The sequence below is a fragment of the Pogona vitticeps genome, chromosome 6 (assembly GCF_051106095.1).
Source record: "Pogona vitticeps strain Pit_001003342236 chromosome 6, PviZW2.1, whole genome shotgun sequence".
Classification (NCBI taxonomy): Eukaryota; Metazoa; Chordata; class Lepidosauria; order Squamata; family Agamidae; genus Pogona; species Pogona vitticeps.
Genome location: NC_135788.1, coordinates 112,336,359 through 112,354,411, shown reverse-complemented (window position 1 = coordinate 112,354,411; position 18,053 = coordinate 112,336,359). Strand labels below are relative to the sequence as shown.

Below are 18,053 nucleotides of genomic sequence, written 5' to 3'. Positions count from 1 at the left end.
TTCAGTTCATATTGCTGCCGTGCCACATGTGGGCACTAATTGCAGAATTGGAAGGAGGGAGAATTCAACCATACATCCTTGCAAATCATTATAATATTTGAAAAGTAATGTTTTCCCTTACCATGTTAAGAAAATAATTTTTTGCATTGCTTATTGCCATTCTGTCTGTTTTTGTTTTTGTTTTTTAAAAAATACATCATACCCTTAAGACTTGTAATAGAATGGGCATAAAACGTAAATTCTTTTCAAAATGGTTGTGAACATTTAACTTTGAAAAGTATCTAGAAAAAAAATTATTCAAGACACCAGTAGTGATCTTGTCCTCACTCATTGTGTTCTGAAATGTGACTTTTGTTCTGATCTTTTTATTTCCTTTTATAAGTTTTGCAGCTAACTTCTCTAATACATGTAACTTCTAAATTCTGAGTGATTATACCTGAAACTAAGTTCTGCACGTTTCCTGATGCAGAAACAGGCAATGCCTTTGTTTGGATTCAGCATCCTGAGAATCTCTGTTTTTGTTCCTTGGGAAATATTTGTTTGTTTGTGTTTCCTTACACACACACACACACACACACACACACACAAACAAACTCTTTGGCAAACAACTGAGTATATGCAGGTGCACTTTATTTGTGCAATGTTTACTGATATTGCCAATATAGAGTCAATGCAGAGTTGATCTGTTCTTGATCCAAAGCTGCTCCTTTAAGTTCAGCTTGTACAGTGATTAACAGGTGGGGAGGGCAGAATAAAGTCTTTGGAGATGCTTTCAAAGTTGACAGATCTGTAACTACAGGAGCTTTGCCCAATGCATCTCTGGTGACCTTCTGTAGGTTTGACCGTTGCCACTCGAGAAGGAAATCAGATGGTGCTTTAGAAAGACCCTGTTTCCCTGAAAATAAGACCTAACCTGAAAATAAGCCCTAGTATGATTTTTCAGGATGCTTGTAATATAAGCCCTGCCCCCAAAATAAGTCCCAGTTAAGTGAAACCCTGCCCTCCACCCTTGTGCAGCATTGTGCAGCAACCAGAAGAAGATAACATGACTGTAAAATAAAACATCCCCTGAAAACAAGCCCTAATGCAATTTTTGGAGCAAAAATTAATATAAGATCCTGTCTTATTTTCGGGGAAACACGGTAAGTACCACCTGTGAGTCTCCATTCTTGGACAGAAGCAGAGGTTTATTTACTCAGGGAGCCTTTGTCACAGGATCTGCTTTACCCTTACGCTGTAACAGAGCACCCACATATTTTGGTTGCTGAGGCACATAATCTAGGCAGAAGGGGCCACCAAGGTAGGGGCCACAGACCAAGTGGTGTTGGAAATACAGGCTTCCATGAGTAAAGTAACAGACTTCATCATGTGGCTTCCCGCTCTGCAGTATTTGGTCACATGATCCCAGAAGATCATCATCCCATTTGTTGTCCTCGTCCCAGACTTGTAGTCGAATCTTGCTAGTTTCTCCCAAGACCTGGACATTTCCCAAGTTTAAGTGAACGTTCCATACCGGATTGTTATTGTTCCAAATGGTGGGTGTGCGAATCTCCCTTTCTTGGTAAAACACCTTGACGTAAGCATCGGTGTGTGTGAAATGGTCTCCCCACAATCCATGGGCACGTTGAATGGTCACTGTGAGTTTACCCTGTCCTCGTTTCCTTGAACAACACATAGTATCAGTGGTGCTGTCACTGTGACATATACAGGAGCAGGGGTCCCGAGGGCTACGTTGGGTTCCCGGTGGGCAAGGATGGCTGCAGTTCCTCCATAGGGCTCTTTCAGTCACATACTCACTCACTGCCTGCTTTAAGCCCTCTCTCTTAGGATCCGCCTTGGGCACCAGGTTATGGATGGGTTGTAGATGGTAGGAGAGTAGGCCAGGCATAGACTTGAGGCCTTCCAACCACTCTTTGAACAACTCTTTGTTCTGGTCATCAGAAAAAAGCAGGTCCATGTGACCATGACCGCCCACGACCTCTGTGTACCTCTCCTTGTACATCTGGTGGAAGTCGCCATGGAACTTACTTCTTTTCTTCAGCTCTTCACACGTTTTGTAGGTTGCATCCATCTTCCCTTTGTCAGCCCCAATACTGGCAGCTGCCTCGATGGCCAGGCAGTCTTTGATCTCATCAGCGTTCACTCCGTCCAGCACTGACTTACACACCTGCAAAGCGGTCACATCCCTCACCCGCCCCCCCAAGTGAAGGCGTGTTATAAAATGAGTCCCGTACGTTTCAATAAGCTGGCGGTATTCCAGCCGATATTTGCGTTGGTACGTTTGAGGGAGGTTCTTCAGGGCATGTTTGAAATGCTGGGTGAGTGGCCAGTGGTGGCTGACACGGAAGCTGTGAAATAAATGCAACAGAATGGAGATACTGGATAGTAAACATATCTCTAGGCAGTTCACAAGAAGTTGGTATCGCCTACAATGAGCAATCACTATCTTAGAACAAAAAAAAAAAGCATAAATCCATTTCGTGGTATATGGACAACAAAGTAGTTTTGCATATTCAAACTGGGAAATCAAACTTTATTAATATTTCCTACTTTCTAAGACCAAAAGCCAGTTTTTAATTTTATGTAACTAGTTGCAGGATTCTGGGAGTTAAACAATGGATTTCACTTAAACTGAAATGATGAGCCTGGGCGAAATTTGTTCAGAAATGTTTTCCTGTGTGTCTTAATATGTTTAGAGCTAAATAATTCATTTTATTTTACACATTCTCCTTACAAGAACGTCGATATTTCTTCATGCATTTAAAAAAAAGCTTTTGCATCTTTTGAAGTATATCATGTCAACTTTCAAAGAGATTGATTCTGTGCCTTTCTAGGCTATAAGTTCCTGTGTTTTTAAAAAATGTAACTTGAAACATTCTTTCTGCTATTTGCTTGTATTTTGTTCCTATATTTTGAAAATACAGAGACAAAATTTGGAGAAGAAAAATAGAAGTTTGGAAGTTGCCTGGAAACAACAAAGAAACTACAGTACTTGTATTAGGACAGTGGTTCTTAACTTTTGTTACTCGGATGTTTTTGAACTGCAACTCCCAGAAACCCCAGCCAGCACAGTTGGTGGTGAAGGCTTCTGGGAGTTGCAGTCCAAAACACCTGAGTAACCCAAGGTTAAGAACCAGTGTATTAGGATACCCAGATGAAGGTTGGAAATGCTTGTCTGTGATTGCCTGATGATCATTCTGGTATTAACTCTTTACTGCGATATTGTCAGCTGTGAGGAACCTAGAAAATGTTTGTCAGCTATAAACAAAGTGTAGGCTTCTGTGATTTGCCCTGTAAGTCTGCCTTTAGGTTGGCTTGTAAGGAAGATCATGTAGAGCGCCTTCAATTGGGGTTTGACATGTTCATTTTACTCAAGCATCCCTGGGGAAAATGGCAGCCCCCAGCAATGAAAGCCAACTAAAGACCTTATAGACTTACCCACTCCCTTGCCCCACATCTCCCCACTCCTTCCTCACCTGTAATAAGAGCAGGACACCTCATGCTTTGCAAAAGTGTACTTGTCCCGGGAGCTTTTATCCATGCTGAAGTCGGCCACCTTGGAGTGCGATCCGGCCAATGACACCTCAGCTTTAGCATTCGGATGCACTTCCACGTTCAGCCCAACCTTCCAGTCATTTTGCACATCAGATGATGCTCCTTGAACCACAGAGATGCCCGAGTTCTGCGAGGAGGTGTGAACTTTCCTCTGGCACATGACTTTGGCCTCCCAGTCAGCAGCGGCCAACGGGAGTCTCTGGAGCGGCTTCCCTTCCAGCAGTGGGTTCTGGCACAAAACGCAAGTCCCGTCTGGCTTCTGCCACAGACTCATGTCCAACACTCTGGCCCCCTTCTTCTCTAGGGTTGTTATGTCAAAACCCTCCCCAGCCAAGTTGTGGCCTGGCACAAAATCCTTATGTTCCTGACAGCGGTCCTCTGGGGCGGTCTGGCATTGGGGAGAGATAGCAGGGAGGAAAAGGAAGACCGGAAGGTACAGAAAAGCTGCAGAGGGACGGTTCGTTTTCAGCATTGCGGAACCTACACATGAAAGAGAAAGGGGTGGCTATCATGACAAGTGGATTTATTGACTGATTGATTGATTGGCTCAGCTTAAAAGAAGGCTGCCGAGGAATGCAATTAAGACAGAAAGCAAAATGAAAACACACCAATAGAAGAAAGAACAAGCAGCATGGGCGTCTGTCTTCACCAAGTGGCAGCAGAACTCCCTGGCTCAACAGTAGGATGATTCTGTATCACTGCAAGCAGCACAACAGGCCAAAGGATATACATACAGAGAACAGCACCAAAACAGCAATCCCTGTGCTTTCTGGTTTAAGAACCAGTAACAATAGTGGCAGATATGTTCATTTCTTTAATATATATATATATATATATATATATATATATATATATATATATATATATATATATATATATATATATATATATATATATATATATATATATATATATATATATATATATATATATATATATATATATATATATATATATATATATATATATATATATATATATATATATATATATATATATATATATATATATATTGTTTTGGTGTTTATGTTGTTATTATTAAATCTTCTTATTGAGGTTTTATTTTGTTGTGAACCTTAGTAGTGGCCTTAGTAGCCAGATGGGTGGTGTAGAAATCAAATGAATGAATGAATGAATGAATGAATGAATGAATGAATGAATATTAAGTATAGAATGGCCTCTCTTTTAACTGTTGCTTTCCCTACCTCCATGACATCACAGGAGCTTCTCCCTGGTCACAGGCTTTTGGGCCCTAAAATCTTAGGAAATGGGATGCTGCTGACCTGGCAGAAAGGGAACAGGATACTATCCCCTGGAAATTATTTCCAAGAGTGTTGTGGAGGGACCAGGCAAAGGGTCTTATCCAAACAATAGAGGCTGAAGTCAATTTGGGTTTAACAGGTCATAGCCAGCACTTTGAATTGTGCCCAGAAACAAACCTTTGAGTGAGATACCTATCAAATTCAAAAGTGCAGCCATGTTAATTTGAGACCTGAAAGATCAATTCTAAAAAAACAAAACAAAATGGCTTAATTACTTTATGAATTTTTGCTCATGCTGATGCGCAACGTAATGGTGGCCACTTGTACTAAAAGTGGATTGAACGAATTAATGGAGGATGGGTCTAACATGGGCTTTAACTGAGGTATCCAAATGATTCCTCCAGGCTTAGGAAGCCGTCTGCCTTTCAATACTGTTTTTTGGGGATCAACTGCAGGAAAGGACTATGGCCTTCAGGCTCAGCTTGTCAGCTTCGTTGGTGTGTTCAGTTGGCCTCTGTTTGTGGGGACCGGAGTGCTAGAGTACAGATGGCTCTTTAATGTGACCCAATAGTGCTGTTCTTTGCAAAAGAAGCAAGGAGTTATCATTTGTGGTAGCGTCATTGTAGAAAGCCAATATACCTATAAATATACCTATAAAGAAGAATATGTGCAAGAAAGGGTGTGTGTGCCCTTTATGACTTGCATATGAGCTTCATGGGACCCATAGGTATAGTGATTAGAATGCTGGACTGGGATATGGAAAATCCAGATTCTATTCTTCACTTCTTTGTTGTGGGGCCACGATCCAGAAACTGTAGAGGAGAAAATGGCCCAAAGATACTGTACAGTACATGATTCCCAGCCTTGCATTAAACACAATTCCAGCATGCGGAGGCACCACATATTAAGGATGTGTGGATGAATGTTCTTGTTTTCCTTTTCCCTCCCCATCTTCTTTTCCTTTTGTGTGCTGCACTTCATACTGTAAAAAATGACAGCAGGGACTGTCTTGCCTTTTTGTATAAATAAGTAAGCTCCTCTGGCAGTCTTTCTAATTGTGAAGCATAAATGCTATAAATAAGCAGCATTGCAACTCAACCACTGTAGTACATGTGAAAGGGCAAACCGTGAACTGTGTCTCCACTTACTTACACGTGCTAGAAGGGGCGTCCTCTACTACCCTACTCAAAGATACACCATTTAGAGACCTGAATGAGAAAGCGATGAGTTCTAAAGAACAAGAATTCCAGCAGGTCTGTTTCTTATGAGGCGTAAACAAACTCCCAAGCAGAAGCATGGAAAGACCCAGAAAATACTAGATCTATACATGAAATTCAGCTGGCTGGACAGTTCAGTGGTTTTGATATCTGGCTGCAGAGCCAGAGGTTGGGAGTTTGATTTCCCATGATGTCTCCTGTAAAGTAGAGCCAGCCTGTGTAGCCTTGGGCAAGCCGCACATTCCCGGGGTGCCCCCAGAAGAAGGGAATAATAAACCTGTTCTGGGTATTCTGTATCCAGATGACCATGAAAAAGATTACCGTAAGACAGAAGGGACTTGATAGCCCATGATGAAATTCAACAACTCAAGAAGGCCAACACTTCTTTACAAAACAAAGTATAGTATTTCTAATCCTTCAGGTTGTAGAGCTGGGTTTTAAAACTTGAGGATGCTGCTGAAATTGAACAAAAGCTGGAAGGTGAGCAGGGTTTGAGAAGGGGGGCAAGTTTTGGTATCCTGCATAGCCTGTTCCCAGCCCCGTTCCCAGGTTAAGCAAAAACAGAATAAAAATCCACTTTTAATTTCTGTTATTTCCTCCTTTCTTCTCCCCATTTGCACAGAGATTAAGTCAACATCCCCCTACTGTGGATCCATCCGCAAGTACGTACCTTTGACTGCAGGAGAAGGGAAGGAAGATTACCAGGTTCAGGCTGTATGCGCATCTGGATGTCAGTAGACAGGGAAGATGTGTTTATGTACATGCGCATCCGCTTGAGTTTACCTCCCACAGACAGGATGTCAAGGTTGAGCAGGGGGAAGGGGGGAAACCTCACCTCAGATGTGATACTGTCATGGATCTCAGATTGTGAGAAGTGGACAGAACGTGTGATTCTGAGGTTTGCCCTCCTAAGAGCATATCAAGAGGTATTGAGGGTATGTTGGTGCAGAATATCAGCAGCTCACACAACCACGGGCCAATAGTTGATTGCATGTAAAAGCCCTATGTTTCCATCAAAAAGCACAGGGCACATGGACTTCTATTTTAATTTTAATCCTCCAAGCAACCCCCAGCTCAATGTTATCCTGTCATTATCATGGCTGAAGCAGGGAGGGATCTGAACCGTCTTGCCCTCCTATGCTCTACCCCGACCATCTCCCCATAGTGGTTGGGCTACAGTCCTCAACTGACACTGGCTGTGCTGGCTGGGGATGATGGGAGTTGTTATCCCACCCTTCTGGTGGGCGTGCATACCATTTGGGGAAGTCTTCTCTAACCACTACTCTGTGCATCTCAACAGAAGCAAGGCCTGGCCAGAGCTATTTGATTCCGAATGTGTTTTGCTGCAATGGTGATACAGAGATGGCCCACAAAACTAAAGAAAACACTATTTTTTTAAAAAAACACCAAGTTCTGTTTGTACACCCAGACGCTATTTTTGCTTAACACCAAAGTGGGGATAGCTCTCTTGACATGGAACCAATTTAGAGATGGGAATATTTGTACAGTATTTGTAGATGAATATGAATATCCCCATCACAGCTGGCCCTAATGAGGGTCCGGCCTCACATGTCCAGTGCTGGTCCTGCTCGTCCGACAAATGGACTCCACAGCTCCATTCTCTTCCTGCTCGGCTGGCCACTCACCAGCCGTGCGGGGAGACCTGTCCTCTTGTCCCCTCTCTGTAGTGGCCAGCGAGTAGGAAGAGAGCAGAGTTCCAGGCAGCCACTGGCAGGACGAGCGGGACTGACACCACAATAGGACGCGTGAGTCGACGATCCAGTCCCGGGGGCCAGATCCTCATTAGGGCCAATTGTGATGGCGATACAAATACGAATACCCCCCTCTCTAAACCGAATCATTTTGATACCTTCTTATGCCCAAAAAGGATTTTAAAAGGATACAAAGGGTATAATATAAAATTAAACATACAAAAAAGGTGTTGTAAATTAGCACAATGTTTTTAACACTGAACGCGGGGTAGGGTGGGGATCCTATCCTTTGCCTCAGGCAGAAAAATATTTATTTTTGGCAAGCCCTTCCTGTAACTCACTAAGCAACGCAACTCCTTCAGTAATGATGTTCTGGGTGGGTTTTATTGTTTTCACACTTACAGCCACAGAGAACGTAGGAAGGAGGGAGCGGTGGGCATTGTGAAGCATGAGGAAACCACCAATGAAGCAGTGAGTTTTTAAGAAGAAGAGCAGATGATCATAAAGAAATGAATCTTCTGAAAGCCAAGGCCCAAATACGGCAGTTTCTCTCCTTGCTTTTTAAGATCATGTCCTCCTCAGGTTTCCCACCCACCAACCCTGGAAGTGGGTGCTGGTTATTCTGTCACAGGTACAGTCCAGAGCATGGGGGAAAAAAATACTTCTTTCGGTAGCTGTAATCCATAAAAGAAGCTTTTTCCAAGCTGTCATACAAGCACTGCTCGTGTACTGTAAAGCCAGGGCTGACCAAGACTCCTGCCGTGAGGGGAAAAAAAGTGTGTGGGAGACTAAGATGAAATGGCTGAAAATATACGTGTGAGGCGATTCATTGAAAGCAACACATGATGTTCAGTTCTACCAATGCCCCAGAACCTCTTGCCCCTGGTGGTCATGTGTTATCAAGTCTCAATGCTGCAATGGCAGGAGGAGAAAGAAAAGACAGGCCCGGAAAGAAAAGACAAGAAATCAGGCCTTCTCGGCAGTGGCTCCTCGCCTCTGGAATAACCTTCCCCCTGACATTCGCACGGCTCCCTCGCTGGGTATTTTCAAAAATCAATTAAAAACACTGATGTTTCAGCAGGCCTTCCCCTCAGCTAATTCCTGATTTTCCCTTTTTCTTCTCTCCTAGCGTTTGCCCCATCTTGTTTAATGTTCTTCCCCTTATTTAAAATTGTTTTATATTGTTATATGTCTGTTGTAAGCCGCCTAGAGTGGTCCTGAGGGACTAGATAGGCGGGATATAAATAAAATAAATAATAAATAATAATATTAATTTCTCAACGCAGCTCAGTTGCTGGGCCTTGCCCCCTACTTGTTCATTGTAGGTCTCCAGGCTCCATATTTAAATTCAGGAGCACCCTTCCTTCCTCTATGGCTCTTCCTTTCAGCTCCAGATCACCACCCACTGTTTACACAGGTGTAGCCTTTTCAGGACATTCTCTACTTAACAATTTTTCTACTCTTGCTCCACAGATCTCTTTTTAAAAACCCTTTGCTTCTTCAGAGTTTGCTCTCCTGAGTCTCCTCTTATCTTCTTTCACCTCTTCCCTTTCCTTTCTCAAGCTATGTTCCACAAATATCTTTCCTTCAGGTTCATTTTCTCAGTTGATCCCCTATCTAGGGTTGGCAAAGCTTTGGAGCTCCAGATGTTTTGGATCTGAGGTTCCTACCCCTTCGGTAACCCAGGTGTTCTTGGACTGCAGCTCCCAGAAGCCCTGACCAGCATAGCTGGTTACCCATGGTTAGGAACCATTGTTTTGGACTACAACCTCCATAGTTCTTCATCACTGGCAGTACAGGCTGGAGATTCTGGGGTTTGGAAGTCCCAAAGATAATAGAATGCCACCTTTTTACCACCCGATGTCTGCCCTCTGGAGTTCTTGACTCCTGTCCTCTGAAGAGGACGGCCACAGAGACTGGCGAAATGTTAGGAAGAAAAACCTCAAGAACACGGCCAGACAGCCCGAAAAACCTACAACAACCAATTTAACATTCTGTTTTTAATTCTGTTTTTAATATTATGGCTCACCTTGGGTCCTCTTATCAGGAGAGAGGCAGCCAATGAAATAAAATAAAATACCCCCAGGATCACTTCCCAGCCATCCCATGTGAGGCCTACAGCTCAGCCAGGATGACAAGTTTCCTTTCCCTGAGAGGGCCTGGATATCAAATGATTTGGGATCCTGAACCACTGAACATCCCACCCTCACAGCAGATAAGAGGCTTTGTCATCAGAAGTGAATGGTATAAGAACCAATATTTTTTTGCTATGAACCACCTTGGAACTGCAAAGCTGGAAGGGATCCTATAGATCATCAAGTCCAGCCCTTGTCAAGGAGGCACAAGTGGGGAATCGAACTCCCAACCTCTGGCTCCACAGCCAGAGACCTAAACCACTGAGCTCTCTGGAAGGGCAGTGAGGAGCTGAGAAACCTCAAGCAGTTGTAGGATTATACAGAAGGAGAAAACTACAGGACTCCTGAATAGGAGTTACCTCCAGCAGATACAGTAAAAGAGGTAAATGCTGTTCTGCTTTCTGTAGCCACAAAAGTGCAAGTCACATAAGACTTCAAGTATTATTTTCTCTTTTTTAAAAAAATTACATGATTTTTATTTCATTCTGTTCGTACAAGCATGAAACAGAGTTATAGAATTGTCCTGGAAGCTGAAGCAAGGTAGACGGGAGCCTGCTTTGTCTCTCTTCCTGCAGTTTAATCCAGCTTCCCTTCTCCAAAAACCACATTCGGTGTAGGATTTTAAACCATTGGACCACAACAGCGGCACACATCCCTGCTGCAGGACTTATAACAATCAGCGTAGGGTTGAAACGCACGTGTTTAACCATACCTGCCATAAATTTCCCTTCCAGATTGGTTGGGGTGTGGTATCATTGTTTTTAAGAGCATGGTTTCCCCCTAATACCAGTTTTTGTTTTGGTCTGCCGTTGAACGGAAAGGGCATGGGTCGCTTGGGAAATGGAGCCCACTCCCACTTATGGAAAATGGTGGGGGGCTATGAAGCCTATCTGGCCCCCTTTTAGCAGAGAAATGCTCGAGAACCTAGGAAGAGACATGTCCTGCAAGACAGGCTCTGAAAGAGTGCTGTCCACCACACATTACGCAGAAGGAGGCAACGCTGTAGGCTCAGAACGATAGGCAGACCCGCGGGATTAGGTAAGCTACCTCCGAGCCGCTTAAACGAATGCAAGAAAACAGAGAAGAGCTTAAGAAGGTTCTGTGAGAGCTTCAGGAAGACAATCCGAGGGGGGCTCTTTGTCGCCCTCTGGCGGCTCCTCGTGGTGGTGGATGTGAGCAGGGAGGAGCGGCTCGTAGGTGGTGAGGGTGGCCGTCACCACGGTGTCCTCAGCGGTCCTGTTTTCGAGGCCCATGTGGGTCTTGAGGTGCTTGCGCAGGTCAGAGGCACCCAGAAAGGCCTTAGAGCAGTGGGGGCAGGCATGGGGACGAACCCCCGAGTGGATGCGCTCGTGTTTACGCAACCCTGCCCGGTCTGAGAAGCCTTTGCCGCATTCTGGGCATGGAAATGGGCGCAAGCCAGGGTGGAGCAGCTTTTCATGGCGCCGCAGTTCTTGAGTAGAGGGGAAAGTCTCTCCACATTCCCCACAAGCGGGGATCACGGTGGCCACGACAATGGTCGACTGGTCCCCAGTGGGCAGGTCTTGGCTGCTCAGGGAGACGGGCTTGTCGTCGTGATTCTCATTAGCGTGGGTGCGCTCGTGCTTACGGAGGCTGGAGGACACCACGAAAGCTTTGCCGCAGCGGCTGCACTTGAACGGGCGCTCGCCGGAGTGGACACGGTAGTGCTTGGTGAGGCTGGCTCGCTCGGCGAAGCTCTTGCCACACTCCCCGCACTGGTGCGGGCGTTGCCCTGAGTGAACCAGCAGGTGCCGCTTGAGGTCCCACGAAGCCACGAAGCTCTTGTCGCACTGGGGGCACTTGTGGGGCCTCTCGCCCGTGTGAATGCGCTGGTGCATGGCCAGGTCGGCCGGCTGGCGGAAAGCCTTCCCGCACTTATCGCAGGCGTAGGGCTTCAGGCCCTGATGGGCCCGCTGGTGCCGGCGGAAACTGGAGGGGTCGCTGAACATTCGGCCACACTGCGGGCACAGGAAGGGCTTCTCCCCGGAGTGGGTGCGTTGGTGGCTCTGGAAGGAGGAAAGCTGCGTGAAGCCTTTCCCGCAGACGTTGCAGCGGTACGGTTTGTGGGCTGCGTGGATGCGCTGGTGGCAGGCGAGGGAAGAGGAGCGGGAGAAGGCCTTCCCACAGTCCTGGCACAAGAAGGGCCGTTCGCCTGTGTGCGAGCGCTCGTGGTTCTTGAGGTCTTTGAGCTCAGCGTAGGTCTTGTGGCACACCTCACACTGGTAAGGGCGCAGGCCGGCATGGGTGCGGCGATGCTTCCGGAACACTGAGGGGTCGGCAAACCGCTTGTTGCATTCCCCGCAGGAATAGGGCTTCTCCCCCGTGTGGGAGCGCTGATGGATCTTCAGCTTGGAGAGGGTGCTGTAGCCTTTGTGGCACTGCTGACAACGGAAAGGCAGGTCTCCCGTGTGCCGGGCCATGTGGACCCGGAGACAGACTGGCTGCATGAATGCCTTCCCGCACTCATGGCACACAAACGGTTTCTCTCCGCTGTGGCTGCGGCCGTGGTTGCGCAGCTCGGGTGCTGTTTTATAGGCCTTGGCACACAGTTGGCACTGGAACGGGCGCTCCGTCTGGTGGCTGAGTTGATGTTTGCGGAGCTGAGCGCGATCTGGAAACTCCTTCCGGCAGCTCGGGCAAGCGAGCTTGCTAGCCGAATCATCGCCCGGGATGGCCACGTGGGACTTCAGGTGGCGCAACACTCGGGGCACACTCGGGAAGGTCTTGCTGCAAGTCAGACACTTATATCGCCTGCCAGATTGAATGTAGCCGGGGTCTTCTTCCTCCTCCTCCTCCTCCTCCTCTTCCTCCTCCTCTAGCTTCACCTCTATATCCGCCTCTTCATCCCCAGCCTCAGCCATCTTTGGAGAGGACACAGCCTGAAACAGATACGGGAGCCAATATCAAAAAGGAATCCCATCACCAGAATTCAACTGTGCTGTAGTTAGATTTCCCTGGTCTTGACACAAAGCTCCCTCTGCTCTAAAAGAAGTTCATGAGCCCCTCTAAAGTGGCCATCTGCAACCCGCTGGAGGATTTCTACAGAGCATGATTGGCGGGTTTTAGGCAAGCGTGTTTTGCAGGGTGGTCTCAGGGAATCTAATTTGCTCTCCCCTGTGCTTAGGGGTGTTGGATTTAGGGTCAAAAGACCTGGATTCAAATCCTTCTGCACCTGTGACGCTTGCTGAATCATCTTGGGTGACCCATTGCCTCGGAGCCTCACCGACCTCACAGGACTGTTGTGAGAATATACATGAGAGTGGGAAAGGGAACCTCGTCCAGCACTCTGTGCCTTGCGAGTAAGCGGCATAAGCAGCACCCATAATAACCAGGTTATAGGGCTATGTGGACTTGAGCTGCAGAAACAAAGCTTAGAAAACAAACTCATTTGGACTACAACTCCCAGAATCCCTCAGTCAGTACAGCTGATCACTATACCAGTTGAAGGAGTCTGGATTATTGTCCAATCTCCGCCTCCCAAACTCTTTACGGAACCCTCTCTCTTTTTACGGAAACTGAGGTTATCAACCATTAGCCTTTATACCTGGATGATAACAAAGTCACTGGAGGCTTGATAGAGAGCATCAGATTGGCAAAGAACACTCTGTAGGAGTTGGAGGTAGGGTTGTTCCATACAGTGACATGCAAGTGTGTGTGTGTAAGGAGTGTGGTCAGGATCACAGATTCCTAGGGTAGCCTTCCCAAACAAGGGCTCCAGATCTTTTGGACTTCATTTCCCAGCAGTCCCTGGCCAGCTTGCTATTAGACAGAGATAATAAGACATGCCGTCTGGAGCGCCCCAGTTTGGGGAAGACTAATGGAAGGTTGTTGTTGTTTTTTTTTACAGTCATCAATGACACTGAGAGAGATACAGCTATCTATGGCAAAACAATGAACAGGTAAGGAGTTTACATAAAAGAGACACTGGTCTACAGTCAGAGTGTAACAGATCTGCAAATGAAACACGACAAGTAAGTGTACCCTATTTCTGCAAAGCCGGTCCCAAATGCCATTCTGTAGTAGAGAAAAATCCAGAAGATAAGAGATAGGGTGGGAGAGAAGCAAGAGTGAGAGGCGGTGGTGGGAGAGGAAAATGCTTCTTCAGTCAACCATAACAGATTTTGCTTCCTCGCCCATCGTTTGGGTGGTGCTCTTTGCAAAATGGCTGGATTTAGGATCCAGGGGAGAAGAAAGAGAGGGACGACTAGAGGAAAGCATCTTGAAATGCAGATGCCTCTAGGGTCTTCAAGAGGGAGAAAGGGAACCATTTGGGAGTGATGATTCCATGAAATAACACACACACACACAAAAAAATGCCTACAAGGAAAAGTCTTTCCTCTCTTCATCACTTTAACGGAACCAAGGCTGAGTCCTGGAATCTACCCACAAGGCTGGTTCGTAGATGAAATCACATGACAATGTCTCTGAGCATGTCTGGAGTGCCCATTTTATACTGTAGGATCTCTGCCAGTTGCCCCATGTCTCGGATTAGAAATCAAGACTTCCCCGTCAGATCCGTCCAGCTGCCTCTCCTGCTCCCCAGGTCCTTAAACTGTGCCCAACACCCAAAGAGAAAGGTTTGACATGGTCCGGGAGCAGGGTAAAAACTGCTAAATAGCCCTGCCTGATGACTGCCAGATTGCAAATTTGATATCTGAGTGCAGGCCTGTTGCAATCCTGGGGTGTTTGACATTTCTCTCATCTTAATTTACAAGGAATTTCTGGGCATCAGCCCCTAGTTTAAGGGCAGGATGGTGGTCAGGAGAAAACTTTTATTTCCATCCTCACAAACATCTATATATGTTGTTGCCTGTATTTTCGGATGCATCTGTGCTACAATATCCGGAGTCCCTCGATATGAAAAAGCCTGTTAAAATACTCTTAAGGGTGTTTTTTTTTAAAAAAAAACATAGTCATTAGATTATAATAATCAGGACCTCTAAAGACTTTCATCACATGAATGCTGTTGGGATGAAGATGGATGGAAGGGCACTAATTAAGCAGAAATACCAGTAAATGGATAAATGTATGAATACACACATATATTAATTTATCATCTAACAACTTGAGAGGCAAATCTATAAAATTTATTGGAAGTATAGTAATTGACCAAATAGGCGGGAAATAAATGGAATAAATAAATAAAAATAAATGTGTTATTAATATACAGAATACAGAGAAAGAGGCAATAAACAAAAGCCTAGCAATTTTCACCAGACCAATGTGCAAAGGATGGTTTCAACTCAAAACCAAGGTCGTCCTGTCTGGAAAATAAGAAACCTCCCTCCTCTGGCTTATAATTTAGATAGACCTGCGAGGGTGAGGGAATCGTCCTTATGTGGTGAATATATTGCATCGCCTTTCTAAAAAGCATTTCTATCTGTTCTAATGAATAACTGGAAGAGACAAAGGAACGGAACACCCATCTTTTGTGTGCATGGGGGAATGTACTGAACAAGAAACCATTATGATCAGTTTCCAGTGGGCAACCAAAGGTCTTGGAGTACTTTTTTGTAAAAAAATAAAATAAAAAAAGGAAAAATGCGGAATAAATTCGTTTGGATTACAACTCATGTCCTCTCTAACCAAGCGGCCTTGAAGGTAAGAATCGCAGGCGCAGTAAAATTGTTTTTTTTTCCCCTCTAAGGCTGCCCAAGGATCACGGCAGTAATTACAAACAGATGTTTTCCAAAGGAAAACTGGATTTTTCCGAGGTAGGGTCACAGTTACGAGATACACAAAAGGTGGCGTCTGGCACCAGCCAAGCAAAACGACCGTCTCTAGGACCAAGGAACACACACACAGAGAGACACACAAATAAAGGATTGTATAAAGAAGCCCGCATCTCTTTCGCTTTTCATATACACAGATTAAAGGATCCCCTTGGCAATTCTTGATCGGGGGGTCCCCCCCCAAAAAACCCTCGAGCCCTCCACGCCCCTCCGGGTTGGGCAGGCTTAGCAAAGCAGCGCAGGCGATGGCTCGCAAAATGGCTGTCTTTAGGACCAAGGGAGGTGGCCGCCCGGGGAGAAAGAGACATGCAAAGGCCGGTGTGTGTGTGTGTGTATGTGTTGGGGGGGGGGGAGAGAATGCAACGCGAGGTTTTGCATCCCGATCCTTTGCCCCATGCAGAAAGACATTAAGAGACGGCATTAAATCATACCTGCCAAAAAGTCGCCCTCCAAGTCCTTACCTGTTCTTTCCTTTGTCTATTAGCTTTCCCCTTTTCTCTGCAGTTCCATGGGGGGGGGGGGGGAGAAGGGCGAGCTCTAGGACCCCGGAGGAAGACGAGGCAATGGGAGGCGGGAGGGGAGCAAAACACACACACACACACACACACCCAACAAACCACAACCTTCCCCCCCCACACACACACAAGCAATTGAAATTAAGGCTGCGGGGATTTGGCTCACATCATCGACCAGTTCCCTTCTGCTCCAAGGGGAAGGCTCGCCTGCTCTCGAGGAGGGGTGGAGACCCCGATGCCCGTTTGGTTTGGTTAAAAGGGAGGGGAGGGGAGGGGGTGAATAAGGTGGGCGAGGACCCGGCAGGAAGTGTGGCGTGCCTTGACAGCGCGCGGGGGGAAGGTATTGCGGGTTGCACACGGCTGGAAGTGTGGCATCTGCAAGAGAGAGAAGAAGATGATGGGGGTGGCTGGGTGTCGCGTCAGCGATGGTTTGGATGATGCACCGAATGGGCTGGGAAACACTTCTAGTACTAGTTTCGAAATACATGCATTGATTCTCGGTATTACTTTTGATTTGGTTCGCAATTGCTTTGGAGAGAAATGTGGATGTTGCCCAGTCGTGTAGCTGTAGCATTTGGACTTAAGTTTTTTTCTTTAACTCTAACCGATGTGTGTGTGCCTTAGTTAGTGTGTTCTGTGCTGTCAGGTCGAAACCAGCTTATAGTGACCATAACAGGGCTTTCAAAGTAAGATATTTCAGGAGTGGTTTTACCAGTTCCACACTCCCGTGAGTTCCCACAGCCGAGCGAAGATTAGTCCATCCACGACACCTCACTGGGAATCTGATGTATTCCTCCCAAATCCATTTTTTCTGTTCAGTCTATATATTCCCTTTCCACTATAAAAAGTGCAAGGTTTCCCCCCACCCCCAATGCTTCTGTTGAAGTGGACTATATATAACTTAGGCTATAAAAACACTTGATTTTTTTCTCCTTAAGTTTTCCTTTTCCCCATCTTGAACTTTTGTTGATTTAATTATGTGATTGCTTTGATGACTTTTAATGTTTTATAACTGCTTGTAAGCCTCCCCGAGTAGACTCTGTCTAGAGGGGCGGGGTAGAAATCGAATAACAAATAAATATTCATTTAAAGGTATCTAAAATACACTTTTCTCCTTAAAGGAGATGATGCGATCGATGGGTTTTAACTCTTCAGGTACTGTGCCGTACGGCTGTGAAATACATAAGAAAGATCTTAGCAAGGGCAGAAGCGGAACACCCCAAGCTAGAAATATAAATTGCTTTCCAGGGCTCTTTACATAGCCATTGAACGAAAACTCCGAGCCTGCGCTATCGTTGAACACTCCTTCATTCATCAGGAAAAGGATGCAGACGTCGAGTGCGGAACTTTTAATCCACGGAGGTCTGATTCTGAGGGACGTACTTCTTTGCCGCACGCTCCATGAGACCATCATAGCCATAAACTCCATCCCTCCATTGTTGCACGGTCTCTATTTACTGGGGCACAATCTTGCCGCTCTATCGCTCGAAGTCTCTATGGCTATGCTTTTCTTCCCTCATGGAGGGGAAAAAAATCAGTTTTGATCGGAAGTCTCGGTAGCAGGACTTCCCACATAAAAGGTCCAAAATGTGAGAGGCGCTTCCGAGCCCGATTCTCACTGACTTTTCCCATCCTGGAGATGGAAGAGCTCCCTTTGCGATGCCGTTGGGCTTCGGTCACACGGCTCCCTTCGTGCTAATCCCAGTTGCAAAAGTTTCTACCACAGGGAAAGCTAAAACAAAAGTGACCCCCCCCCCGCCTCGGCAGCTGCACAGATTTATGTTCCAGAAATCCAGTGAAACCAGAAGGGAAAAAAGAAGGAACCGAAAAGAAAAGAAAAAAAGAAGCCATGTGGCACCTTAAAAGACTATTAGATTTTAATGTGCGCTTTTGTGGATCAAGTCCAC

At 45.9% G+C, this 18,053-nt stretch overlaps 2 protein-coding genes across 4 annotated transcripts; both read right to left on the bottom strand.

Annotated features, from left to right (window-relative positions):
- Window positions 1-613: 613 nt before the first annotated feature.
- On the bottom strand, window positions 614-7,819 carry LOC110086393 (perforin-1). The gene is made up of 3 exons (XM_020807287.3): window positions 6,705-7,819; window positions 3,477-4,035; window positions 614-2,348 (listed from the first exon to the last, which is right to left on the bottom strand). Exons 2-3 carry the CDS (start codon window positions 4,025-4,027, stop codon window positions 1,196-1,198), a joined length of 1,704 nt encoding a protein of 567 aa, XP_020662946.3. The 5' UTR covers window positions 4,028-4,035; window positions 6,705-7,819; the 3' UTR covers window positions 614-1,195.
- A 2,503-nt stretch (window positions 7,820-10,322) lies between these two features.
- ZNF668 (zinc finger protein 668) lies at window positions 10,323-16,720 on the bottom strand. Of its 3 annotated transcripts, none has more exons than XM_020807286.3 (2): window positions 16,313-16,720; window positions 10,323-12,778 (listed from the first exon to the last, which is right to left on the bottom strand). In XM_020807286.3, exons 1-2 carry the CDS (start codon window positions 16,718-16,720, stop codon window positions 10,970-10,972), a joined length of 2,217 nt encoding a protein of 738 aa, XP_020662945.3. In that variant the 3' UTR covers window positions 10,323-10,969. The 3 variants fall into 3 exon arrangements, with proteins under 3 accessions (XP_020662945.3, XP_020662944.2, XP_072832992.1); XM_020807285.3 differs by having other exon boundaries at window positions 16,093-16,408; XM_072976891.2 differs by lacking the exon at window positions 16,313-16,720 and adding an exon at window positions 16,063-16,116.
- Between the last annotated feature and the right edge of the window lie 1,333 nt (window positions 16,721-18,053).

What these genes read in the sequence shown, in the direction of transcription:
- LOC110086393 (XM_020807287.3), bottom strand. Translation starts at nt 4,027, where the DNA reads ATGCTGAAAACGAACCGTCCCTCTGCAGCTTTTCTGTACCTTCCGGTC. An exon ending in GTGTCCTGCTCTTATTACAG is followed by an intron (nt 2,349 to 3,476) that starts GTGAGGAAGGAG and finishes TTTATTTCACAG; the next exon opens with CTTCCGTGTCAGCCACCACT.
- ZNF668 (XM_020807286.3), bottom strand. Translation starts at nt 16,720, where the DNA reads ATGCTACAGCTACACGACTGGGCAACATCCACATTTCTCTCCAAAGCA. An exon ending in GAAGGGAACTGGTCGATGAT is followed by an intron (nt 12,779 to 16,312) that starts GTGAGCCAAATC and finishes TATCTGTTTCAG; the next exon opens with GCTGTGTCCTCTCCAAAGAT.